Source organism: Squalius cephalus, assembly GCF_949319135.1.
Source record: "Squalius cephalus genome assembly, chromosome: 3".
NCBI lineage: Eukaryota > Metazoa > Chordata > Actinopteri > Cypriniformes > Leuciscidae > Squalius > Squalius cephalus.
The window spans coordinates 10,824,339-10,837,052 of record NC_137124.1 but is presented as its reverse complement, the minus strand read 5'-3'; the positions used below and the strand labels follow the sequence as shown (position 1 = coordinate 10,837,052).

At 37.5% G+C, this 12,714-nt stretch overlaps 1 protein-coding gene across 1 annotated transcript in view; it reads right to left on the bottom strand.

The window, feature by feature from the left end:
* Positions 1 to 12,714, bottom strand: part of znf638 (zinc finger protein 638) — a 30,616-nt gene that overhangs the window by 17,189 nt on the left and 713 nt on the right. The window contains exon 1 of the mRNA XM_079867994.1: positions 12,503 to 12,714. This exon is cut by the window's right edge and continues 713 nt beyond it. Coding sequence (XP_079724120.1) covers positions 12,503 to 12,624 — 122 coding nt within the window. The 5' untranslated portion in view covers positions 12,625 to 12,714. The remainder of the gene's footprint in view (positions 1 to 12,502) is intronic.

The following is a 12,714-nucleotide window of genomic DNA, read 5'->3' as shown; positions in this document are numbered from 1 at the left end:
GAATAAAAGCCTAAATTAATCTGTTCATCATATTATAAAGCGATCATGTCTCCTCAGAAAAATTGGACTAAACCGCTAAATTATATGGATTAAGCCTAGTTTTATGATCTCTTTATAAACTTTTTTGAAGTGTCAAAGTGCATAGCTGTTAATGGAGGGACAGAAAGCTCTCAGATTTCATCTAAAAGGTCTTCATTTGTGTTCTGAAGATGAATGAAAGTCTTATGGGTTTAGAGCAACATGAGGATGACAGAATTTTCATTTTTGGGTGAACTATCCCTTTAAAGAGTTTAAGTTCATATACAAAGTCTTATCTGAGATGTAGATCAAATCTTATTTTAATCACTTTCATATCTTTCATAGAAAGCCATTAGCGTTAATGGAATCTGACTGCTTTATCCAAACAAGTTTGTTTTGTGTTGTATTTTTAGGTTATGAGGAAACCCCCTGATCCCTCTCTGTGCATCATATTGCAGATCAGGCTCCATTAAGTGACCCAGAGAAGCCGTGTTATGTGGCTGACAACGTCAAACGTCATGTAAAACACCTAATGCATACAGTAAGCCCCAGCAGGCTGACATATCTGATAAATCACTGAACCTGTTTTTCATGCATCTTCCTTTCTGGTGGATAGTATACACTATTATTCAAACGACTGGGATCAGTAAGGTTTAAAAACAACAACACTTTTCTTTTGCATGGACACATTACATTGTTTAGACAGACGTCAGTCACCGTGCAGCACAACCGGAAAAGGCACCTTTTACAGTTACTCGTGAACCAAAACAACAAGCTTATACTGTGTTCACACCATAACTGTAATTTGGAAGAGATGGAAACCCGTGACGTTATACTAGGACTCATATTTTGCGTTTCTATGTCAACGCTAACAACAATTAATCCGAAATGAATCTGCAGCAGTCAGGTGGTACAACTAGATCTCTGTACGTTGTTTACGTTCCTTATTATTGTAATGTTATGTGTTTTGAGACATGAGGTAATTTAACGCCGTCTCTCATCTCGTGACGCTTTGCAAACTCTGCTGTGCGTTCATGTGTTTTGAAGGAGGCGTGGCTTTGGAGACGCTCTGAAGGGAGGGTGGGATCTTATACTTTCAAAGCTAGCTTGCTATTGCTAGCCGCTCCTAGAATTACCTACCCTACCTTGAAGACTGAGTAACGATGCTGAAAATTCAGCTTTGCATCACAGAAATTTGGTGAACGGTGGCTAACAAGTTTGATCATTATGCCTTTTTTTTTACCATATTGCCATAAAATTAACATTATTCGATTTTTGTTCCTTTCCATAAACGTGGCAAGCCCATACCTACACCCTGAGTATTTACTGTACTTGACCACATGGGCAGAACTCAGTTAACCAGAAGGTCAAGCCTGAGCTGTGTTTCCCAAAAGCATTATAAGTCAAACCAGATTGTAGAAACCATTGATGCAAATGGTTTCTACGGTCTATTTAGGCTTATAATGCTTTTGGGAAACAAAGTCCTGAACAGTTAATTGCAGTGAAAGACACAGAATAGAATAATACTTTCACACTTACTTCTAGTCCTATTGCTCATCTCAGTTTTCCTCTCTCCCTCTTTTCGTCTCCATATCCTTCTCACTGACTCTGGTTTATGTCCAGGTCCAGCATAGTGACAGACCAAATTAATTTAAGCACCAGAGGCCAATTTCAATCAATAACAGTTTGGACACAAAGAGAGAGAGAGATAGAAAGCTGGCCGCGTTACAAACACTCAGACAGGAGCGACGGAAAGAAAAAGAGACATGATGATAGGTGTCATTTGCACGGGACTTAGATAAACTGTTCGCCCTTTTCATCCCTTCCCCTTCAAGCATTATTGTAGTACTTGCACTAGTCTAGCTGTAGCTACATTATCGGCAGCTGGCATGGCACCATTTGTCCTTGTCTGGCAGGACAAATTATGTGGACAGTGAGGGGTCCCGTTAACAGATAACTAATTAAATATAACAAGAATAAATGCCCCCCAGGGCTTGGGGGAATACCTAACACTCAGCGCTACAGGACAAACTCTCACAGGAGCCCTTCAGTTCTCAAAAGGTCACGATAACATCATGTCCTCATGGCAGATGGAGCTCAGGCTACGAGTATTTTCAGTTTGCATGTAACCCGCTGGGTCTTATTTTAGATATCTAGGTTAAGTGTCAGATCAAAGAATAATTCAGATTATATATTGTGCATTCTGTTTATTATATTAAGGATCTATTATGCCATTTACAAAGTCTTGATTTTGTTTTTGAGCTCTGCTAGAATAGGTTTTCATGCTTGAATGTTCAAAAAACACTGTATTTTGCACATATTTTACAGTGTTGCAGCACCTCTCTTCCCAGTCTGTCAGTAACGCTCTGGCTGCGTCTGAAATCGCATACTCTCTTGAGTAGGTACTTATTTTAAATTTAAAGTTATTACTTCACAACCGACTAAAAAGTATGTTCTATATAGGATGAGTGTGTGTAGGATGAATGTAATCTGGACGTACTGCATTTGCCATGTTGTCTTTATCATGTGATCTAGCAGCGTCAGTATGTCGCTTCACTGTCAGTCACAAATCCTCTCCTGTGGCCTTATGGGACAGTAAAGTGTCCATATGTGCACTTCAGAATCCGAAATTAGGTCATCCGAGTACTTTTTGACTACTTTTTATGATTACTGTGAATTTGGACATACTTCTTTTTTTACATTATGTTTTTCCCCTACCATATAGTTGGAAAGTATGTGCTTTCGGATGCAGCCTCTGATTAGTTAGTCTCTATGAAGCCCCTCCTTCTGAAAAGCGCAATGTGCTCTGATTGGCCGGCTTGATCAGTGTGTTGTGATTGGTCAACCACTTTAAGCGTCACGCCCCTTACCATAACCACCAGTTTAAACAACTAACTCAACCAGGCCCCGCCCCTTTATTTTGTGTATGCCTTGGACAGGAATTATTTAAATGAGGAATATTGTGTGTTCGTTTACGGAAGAAAACTCAAGACTACAATGGAGGTGTTTCAGGGAGTTCAGGAACAGTTGCGCTGATATAGAGAAGAATCGCCTTTGAAGTGACTTCGTGCTTTGTAACTTTGCAGACCTTTGTATGGCTGTACATGTAAGAATATTAATGTTCATTAATTGCACTGTTTTGTGCACTGTCTATGCATGGCTTTTAGCCATGTTTTGTGGTCAGGCCACATGCAGTGAATTCTGATTCATTGTGTGGCTTTCTGTTGTGCCTTCTGTAATATTATGGTTATCTGTAAGGTAGAAAGCAGAATTTTTAATTAACATTATATGAACTAATGATATATTTGGATTTAATTTGTAAAACATACAGGCATTAATATACCATCCCGTTGGACATGAAACATTTTTACAGTGAATTTCCGACAACCACAGCTGCTGTTTTTACATGAATGTAACAGAATTATTTTTTGCAGTGTCGGGTACCTCTATATTATGGACTAATTAATGTTAATGTTTTGGATTGGTGGTGAATATGAAAGAACATCCTGTTAAGGCATGATTCCTATGGGTGACTACTGCTTAGCTCAAATCTGTTGGCTAATGTTTCCGGAATGAAAGCTTCATTCTAGTGGGCTCTGGTTTCATCATCCCATCTGAAATGAGTTCTTTCAGCACCTCGGCACCATCTATTTCAGAGTACAGACACACACGGATAAACACTTACACACCCTCATGCAAACACAACCCCTTTAACCTTCTACCACACCCGTGATCTCAGAATTGTGCTGGCGAGGCGTTTTGTGGTAACAGAGTCCTCAGATATGTTCACAATCTTTTCTGCTGTAACTGAAAACTGCTCGTTCCTCATTTCAGCTGTCCTCATCTAACTCCTTTTCTTCCAAAGTCTGTTTTAGTTAATGTGTTTGGTAATTTTTCGATCTATGGTGGTTTGTATAAAATCTCTGTTTTTTGATATTGAATAATATCGGATATATCAAATTCCATTTAATAGGTTGAGTGATTTAACAGTAGTATGTAAGTACGTGAGCCATAGTCCAACAGGTAATCTGTGAACACCCTGTATTTGCTCTTGAGGTTTGGGTCTGGTTGTGTTGACATGACACCCTTTAAATCAGCATTGCTTCTCTGAATTACCTTTCACAGGGTTCAAGAGAGTTTCTGGCTAGTTGACGGAACTGTCACTTGGCCTTTTGGGACAGTGCCACATTGTTTCCGAAAATGTTCATTGGACATCTTGTACATCCATTTTTATGCCTGGCAAATGTTATTTATGTGTTGCAAATTCTGCTGATTTGTCATCAAGATAATATTATCTAGCAGATATCTAGATGAGGTCACTCACAAAAATGAATTCGTAGTCTTGAAAGCATCAATGAGAAAGTAGTGAAAACTACATACTTTGCATCATGTGACATTGTATTCCAGACAAGGTGTGTTTATGAATTTATGGGGTTGCATTACAATTATTTTGTCAATAAGATTTTTTTTTAAAGAAATTAAAACATTTATTCAGCAAGGATGCATTAAATTTATCAAAAGTGACAGTAAAGACTGCAAATTGTTACAAAAGTTTTCTATTTTAAATAAATGCTGTTTTTACACTTTCTATTGATCAAATAATCCAGGAAAAAAATGTGTCCACAAAAATATTAAACAGCACATTGATTATATGAAACGTTTTTTTGAGCAGCAAATCAGCATATTAGAATGATTTCTGAAGGATAATGTGACACTGAAGACTGGAGTAATGATGCTGAAAACTCAGCTTTCGCATCACAGGAATAAATTACATTTTAAAATATATTAAATTGTCATAATACTTCAAAATATTGCTGTTTTTACTGTACTATGACAACATGTGTACTACACTTATGTGCAACTGTTAGGGCTGCATTTCCTTAACATGCACACACACACACACACACACACACACACACACACACACACACACACACACACACACTCACTGTAAACCATGCATGCCCATAAAACATATCCAAAAACATATGTAACCTTTCTGAAGGAGGAACCCATAAATCTTGTTAAGAGGCCCAGATATAGATATCCTCTACTGCCCATCTAAGGTCCTTATGGCTTTAAAACTGAATCAAGGCCAATTGCCAAGGTCAAGGCAACATGTGCTAAGAACAGATATGCTGATCATGATATAAAATATAAATGTGTATGTGAATATGTTTTTATTATGATTGTTTTTGTAAGGTTGTTGTTGTGACAAAGTAATGTCACTCTGTCAAAGGTGAATAGGAACCAAATAAAACTTTCTAGTATTCAGTTTCTGATAACAACTAGTACCAGGAGACCCAGGAGACTATGATTAACACATCTAATTCTGCCAATAAATCCTGCCAAGTTTGGAATAGTCTGTTCAGGCTTTCTGTCTTGTATCCCATATTTCTCTTCAGTTATATATATATATATTCCCCTGTATAGAATCCCCCACAACAGCACATGGGTTAATGAGCTGATGAGTTGAATCAGGTGTGTTTGATTAGGGAGACAAAGAAAACGTGCAGTGTTGGGGGTCCTCCAGGACAGGTTTGGGAACCACTGGTCTAAAGCACACCTGATGCAACTAATCAAGGGCTTCATTAGTTGCACCAGGTGTGCTTGAGCTAAAACACATGAAATATCTGAACTGGCTCGGTTTGTTGAGTGTCACATTTGACTGCATGTTAGACATATGGCTAAGTCAAAAGAATGGTCCAAAAAAGTTAAGAGAAGATATCATCGCCCTTCACAAAAAAGGAACAGGATACTAAATGTTCCTAGAGACACCGTTGGAAGCATTGTTCGCAAGTTTTGATGTCATACTCCGATCGGTCTGTGCAGCGGAAGTCGAACACACCTAATGGCTCTCTTTAAGAATAGGCCATTGAATAATTGGTTCACCCGATTGCTCCGATCAAAACGCGAATTCATTCAGAGGCGAAACCGCTGTATGCACAACAGTTCTGCTCTGGCTTTATATGTAATATTTTCATTGGAAAAACTGAGCGGAAACAGACAATATTGTGTGTAAAATATATCAATATCAATTTATTTATTGAACTGTTGTATCGGAATGGATTACAAATGGATTAATATTATCCATCATAATATAATAACATTATTATAATATAATAAAATAGATATTAGTATCCATATCACTTGTAAATGGAAGTCATTTTAAATAGTGTCTTTTTTTAGCAGCCTGATGAAAACCATTGTTGATTCAAGACCTAATTTGGATTACACAAAGATAGATTAATTGGTGTTACTGCTTCATAAATCTCCAGTTTTAAAAGCATGCACTATTTTTGGACACCACAAAGGTCTGAGTTTATGTGTGAGGTCTATAGATTTGGCTATTTAGTTCAAAGTAGGATTGTTTGGCCATTTTTATGCCATTTCGAAGTACACATAGAGGAAAGCAATTGCGAGAGGGAGAGGAGGGGGAATGAAACCATAATCTCCTGGTATTTATTTTGTCAACGTTCAATCAATGGCATAAGCCTGTGGCTGTGACTACTTCCAGAACAAACAAACCAGAGTCATAAATCTGTTTCAGATTGCATTCAGACTTTCATCAAGCCATGGGATCATCACTACAGTGTTATCAGGCCATATCACAGGACTCAATTAGGAGGCTACAGCAGATTGTCGCCTTCTAAAATACAACAGTCCACGTAATTGTTTTTAGAAGATTCCTTTGCTTAAATTTCATCATAACTTTGAAATGATAGTCCGCTAGCAGGTGACTGATTGGTTTATGCAGTGAAGGTCATCATTCAGCATGGTTTAGCTCACCATCTTTTAAGTCATGACCCTTTGCTATGTGCTGAATTTATGAATGCAATGTGTCGTGTGTCGCTGTTTTATTCGGTTTGCATTCAGCTGCTTGACATGACTGGCCCTTCAGCTCAAGGGTCTATTTGGAGCGAGCAGCATGTTGTGTTACTGCGAACCAGACAGACAGCAAGAAGACATTGTGTCCTATGCCTCGTGTGCTTTGTGAATATGTCATGAATATCTCTTTAAATACATAATTAGTTTGCTCGCAAGGCGCGCATGACGAAAATGCAGTTTTTGATGAGCATAATGATGACATTGAGAATGTAGAGGTTAGTGATGGTATTTCAGCAATGATTGTGATTACGAAGATGAAGACAGTGACAATTAAAAAAATGATTTTGCAAATGATGATTTTAAAATTAAAACATGATTTTACAGAATGGCATTTGTAATAGCCTATGTGGGGGTGGAAATGGCATATCAGTCTATATCAGAGTAATGGAGGCGCTGGAATTTACAAGAATACCACAGCGGACACACTGTGGGCTTTTCCAGACAGTCTCTCTGCAGTCCCACGCGACTATTATGTGCAAATGTCAATGTCAAAAGCCCAACTCGCAGATTAGCAACAACAAGCTTCCACACAGTGCTGTGTGTAATTGTAAGTTACAGTTACATGTCACAGTAATGCACAATGAAAGTACACAGGCCAAGGACCTTAAAAACTTTAAAAGTAGAAATATGAAGCTAGTATTTTTGCTAAAGCACTTATTCAGCACATGTTTGTTATTAAGTGTGCTGTAATTTTTTTCTAAATCACATGCTGCAACACTTTTTGTCCTACAAAGGATAAAGCTAGTATAGAGAATGGATGGAGGGAGGGTAGAAGGGAGGGAAGGATGGATGGATGGAGACAGGTATGGATAGACTGATGGATAAATGGATGGAAGAAGGGAGGGAGAGATGGATAGATGGAGGGAGGGGAGGGTAGGGGTGGATGGAGGAGGGAGGGAGGGATGGAAGTTGGCTAAATCATTAGTTTTGAGATTACTTTATTAGTTGGTCAACGTTTGGTTATGCATTAACGATGTAATTGTGGGAAGAGTCTAATTTCATTTAATAGTCCTTTAGCAGTTGGATTGTCATTTAAACAGTCTGGTTCATTTCATATATTTCATGTAGTTATTACGTATTTTCACTATGATGTCTCATGCTCAAACACTGACTGTCTATTTAACGTTTATTAATTGTCCCCTGGACACTGCAAAAATTATTTTTCGACTTAGTATTTTTGGATTGTTGATAGTACAAACATCAAAATATTCTTAAATCAAGATACTTTTACTTGAGAAGGCTTTTGTGTGCAATGCTTTCCCATTCCCTCGCAGAACCTTTTTGTTCCCCCGAAAAACTTTGCATTCGCTGGCAAAGAACTCAAAAGGTTCAAAATTTCTTGGGGAAACAAAAGCATGGACTTAAATGTTGTCAATCATTTTATCCCTTAAAACTCATCTTTAATCATCAAATGACATATTTAAATACTTTTTCCTGTGAAAATAATTTCTTCATGCCTTAAAATAGTTTGAATGTGACTCTACACCCTTGTTAGATTTAGTATACGTGGTACCATGAATATGTAAATTAGTCCCCGCCTCCACTCACTCTCACCCCCTCAGAATACATGATCCACTCGTCTAAATTTACTGTAGTAAACGCTACACAATGGCAAGTGGAAATATTAGTTTATTTCAGTCATATATTTGAACCAGAAACTGATTCAGAAGAAGAGGAAGAGTGAATTATACAGGCTCGTCTACAAGTCGATGTATCTGAATAGTAATGCCTTTATGTATCGCTCTCTATGTCAGACACACAATGGTAATTAAAATGATTAGCCTTTGGCTTGACTTTTATCAAACAGCTAATAATGTGTTGCTAATGTTACACAATGTTCCCTTTCGCCATCTCAGAGACAGAGCTATTAAAGTCCCCTGTAGTCAATAATTGTATCCCTTTGATCACCAAAATGACATATTTAAATGTTTTTTTCTTAAAAAAGCTTAAATGTTACTCTACACTACATGTGTCAAACTCCAGTCCTGGAGGGCCACTGTCCTGCAGAGTTTATCTCCAACCAGCTCCAAAAACACCTGCCTGGAAGTTTCTAGTAATCCTGAAGACCTTGATTAGCTGGATCAGGTGTGTTTAATTAGGGTTGAAGCTAAACTCTGCAGGACAGTGGCCCTCCAGGAACTGAGTTTGACACCCCTGCTACACCCTTGCCTCATTTAATATACGTGGTTCTATGAATATGTAAATTAGCCCCGCCTCCACTCACTTACACCAGCTCAGAGATTCACTCGTTGACGATCATACTTTGACCTGACTGGTTACAAGGTAGTTTGTGACGTCAGAAACACCAGCGAATGCAAACCGTGTTTTCGAACCATGTTCCCTTTCGCCATCTCAGAGACAGCTGCCTTCTAACAATCAGTATCCTTAAAACACTTTGAACTAATATACATACATCATACATAATTCACCCACTATTGCTAGATGTACACAATTTTTTATATCAACAGAAAATAGAAGATAACCTGACGGGATTGGTTACGTTTGTGACGTCAGAAACACCAGTGATTTCAAAACCGCAAATTTTAGACTGAATTTGGTTCACTGCAGTTTTAAGGAGAAAATACTCAGCAATGGTGCTGACTGATGAATTTGCACATGGTTTGTCTTAAAGCATATTAAAAACACCACATAGACATATAAACAACATTAAAAACTTGATTTTCACCACAGGGGGTCTTTAATATTTTTTCTCCCATCTAATTTTTTTCCCCACCACCATTTCCCTTTAGGGGCTCCATACTTATATGTTCATCTTTTATTAATAAAAACATGTTAGTCTGCTCATCTTTAGAGCATCAGAGTCAGTTATTGTTAGAGCAGTGCTGTCCCAGACAGCAGAGGAAGATTCATTGTTAGTGTGAGGAATAAGGGAGGAGAAGAGGATGTGAATTGGAGAGAGAACAACAAAATCCTTTCATCCACAGATCAGGGGGAGAGGTTACATCAACTAGCTCAGTCGGGACAAAGGAGAACATACCAAAGCAACAATCAGTCTGTAATCATTGTACTTTTATAAGAAGTCATGGCAAATACTGCTTTAAATTAAACCTACAATACCTACATATTACAGTTTTTCTCGATTGGTTTGGCTCATTTCTTGAAACCGAGATGACATTCTCAAAATAACATGGACAAATCTCCAAACCACCTTGCAATTGTTCACAACAGAATGTCATTTTTCATTGGTTTTATCAAATTGCAAATGCTTTAGTACATGTCTCAAGTGACTCTGTGCTTTTTTTCAAATGATTATGTACAAGTAGCTACAGTTAGCACAATGAGCCCACATTTAGCACATTTTCCAAATAAATAGATCTTGCTGATCTAAACTGATTAGTTGATTTTTCAGTGAAATGGTTACTCTCTCCAAAACATATCAGCATGGTTTCATTGTGTAAGTCATCATATGCACAATTGTCTGTTCAACTGTCAAAATTAGTCAAAGATATAATACCATGAAAGAATTTCTTGGAACATTTGATAAATTTATGACAGTACTTGACAATCAATCAGGTGAAATTAGAACTAACGAAGGAGCAGTTTCCCACATCTCAGATGACCAATCAAACAGTTAGGGTTTTTGTTTGTGTTTATAACTGTTCACATTTACAGAATCCTGTATATGTTTTCTTTTCACAGTATGTTCTCTAATGTTAACATTTCTTTGTACGAATAAAAATGTTTACAGTTTCCTTGAGTATGAGTGGTTTATTGGAGGCTGATTTTACTGTAAAATCTTTTAGTTTTATTCATAGTGGTATTCTGTTGCTAGACCTGTGCCTCAGTGACAAAACGTCTAAGCATTTTGACTTGCAGTGCTTAAACAATGCCAAAGGTATAATGCATTTTGGGGGCATTGACTATTTATATGAGAAGGATATTTAGTTTTGACACATGGATAAACTGTTTTGGGAGAGATATGAGCTTTTGCAGGGGATCCATGGTGTTGTGCTAAACCATCCAGGTTATTTTGACAAAAGCACTAAATGAATGCACATGTGCCAAGGCAATTGAGAAGGATCTGTGCTATTTTGACTGTACTGACCTTTTATATGGGAAAGGAATCTGCTTTTGAAGCATGGAAGAAGAGTTTGGGGAAAGATATTTGATTTTGCTAGTGAGCTATAATGTTGAGCAGAACTGTAAGACTGTTTGGCCAAATGACCTTATGGTTTTGAGAATGTCATCTCGGTTTCAAGAAATGAGCCAAACCAATCGAGAAAAACTGTAACAGAATAATGTCGATTCTTGTTCTGTTTGGATTGCATCTTTCAGTCAGTTTAATGTGGGAGATCCTGTATGTGTAATAATATCTGAACCAGTGTTAATCTGGGCTGAGTGACGAGAGGAATGTGACATGAAGTAAGCAACAGTATCCTCTATCATGTGATCAAGAGAATGAAGCTAGGCCGCAAATGTAAATTTATGAAGCTCGCAAGAAAACAGAAAAACCTTTCATGTCCTCATCTGGGTCACCAGTAACAATTTTTAGTGTACTGGATATATATTAAAACAATTACCATGCTGACTTTGGCATTATAGTACAGGGGTAAAAACTCACGTTGGTTCAAGAGTTCAAGAGTATATTTTATACATGATAATGACATTCCTTTGCATAGCAAACTGCAGACACAACAGCTGTTGTTCCCCGCAGGCAGCGGAAAACCAAACCCTTGAGCTTATTTTTTCATGCTAGTTGGTCTAAGGACCATTATAAATTAATACAACATGGATTATATAATTAGACTATTGCCATCAGGGGATACTGACTCACACAAAAGGAATGAAACCAGACGTGACTAGTCTATGATTATAGATGCCTTTACCAGCACAAACATGTTTTGATTTGATGTGGCATTGCCAAAAAACCCTTTACTTAAATCATATTCATGTTAATGCTAATTCTTTTCGTAGAACTACACAGTAGAAAATCATATTCTTGAATAGATGTTTATATATACTGAACATGCAACTGAATAACTGCATGAGACATTATGACTTGTTTTTATGGATTGTATCTTGAATAAAAGTGTATTTTGTCCTACCGCACTGGAAAACTTTTAAGTGAAAAAATCAAGACAAAATACACTTGTATGAAAGATACATTCTCTGAAAACAAGCCTCGATATTTATGCAGTGCTGCTCTTTGAGTGAATTTACCTCGTTTTACGGATTTTAAGTTTTTTTTTTTTTCAGTGTAGGGAAATAATCTCTGAAACCGATTTATAAAGTTCTTCTACCTTGTATTTTTAGAAAGTCAATCGATTCATGTCAACATATAAAGTTTAGGACAAGACATAACAAAAAACAGGCACATGAGCGTGGCACAAACTGCAACAAATCTCACATCCAAGACATGTTAGCGAATTCAACAGCATAAGATGGGAGAAAACACAAAGTCATTTTTTTAACATTTCTTTTTTCTCTATGTTTCAGGTCCAAAGTTTCAAGCCACGCATTTTTAGACACAAATAGCACTTAACTGCTGAATCTTGATCGCCTCCTACCATGAAATAAACCACAACTGATCCAGAATCAGAATAAAAAGTTGGTTTTAAAAAACATCTCCACTTACCTATTTGAGGCATTTGGCTGGGAGAAGAGAGCCAGGCTATTGACCTGTTTGTTGACATTGTTACTTATGATAGCATTTGTTGCGCCATCTTGGGAATTTAGTTTCTTATTGCTCTTTACCATGTCTTCTGCCCCAGAAAAGCTGAACGGAGGGCAAATGTGCTCCTGTAGCACTCACACCTGCTCTGGGCCACAAAGAGACCTTAGAATCCA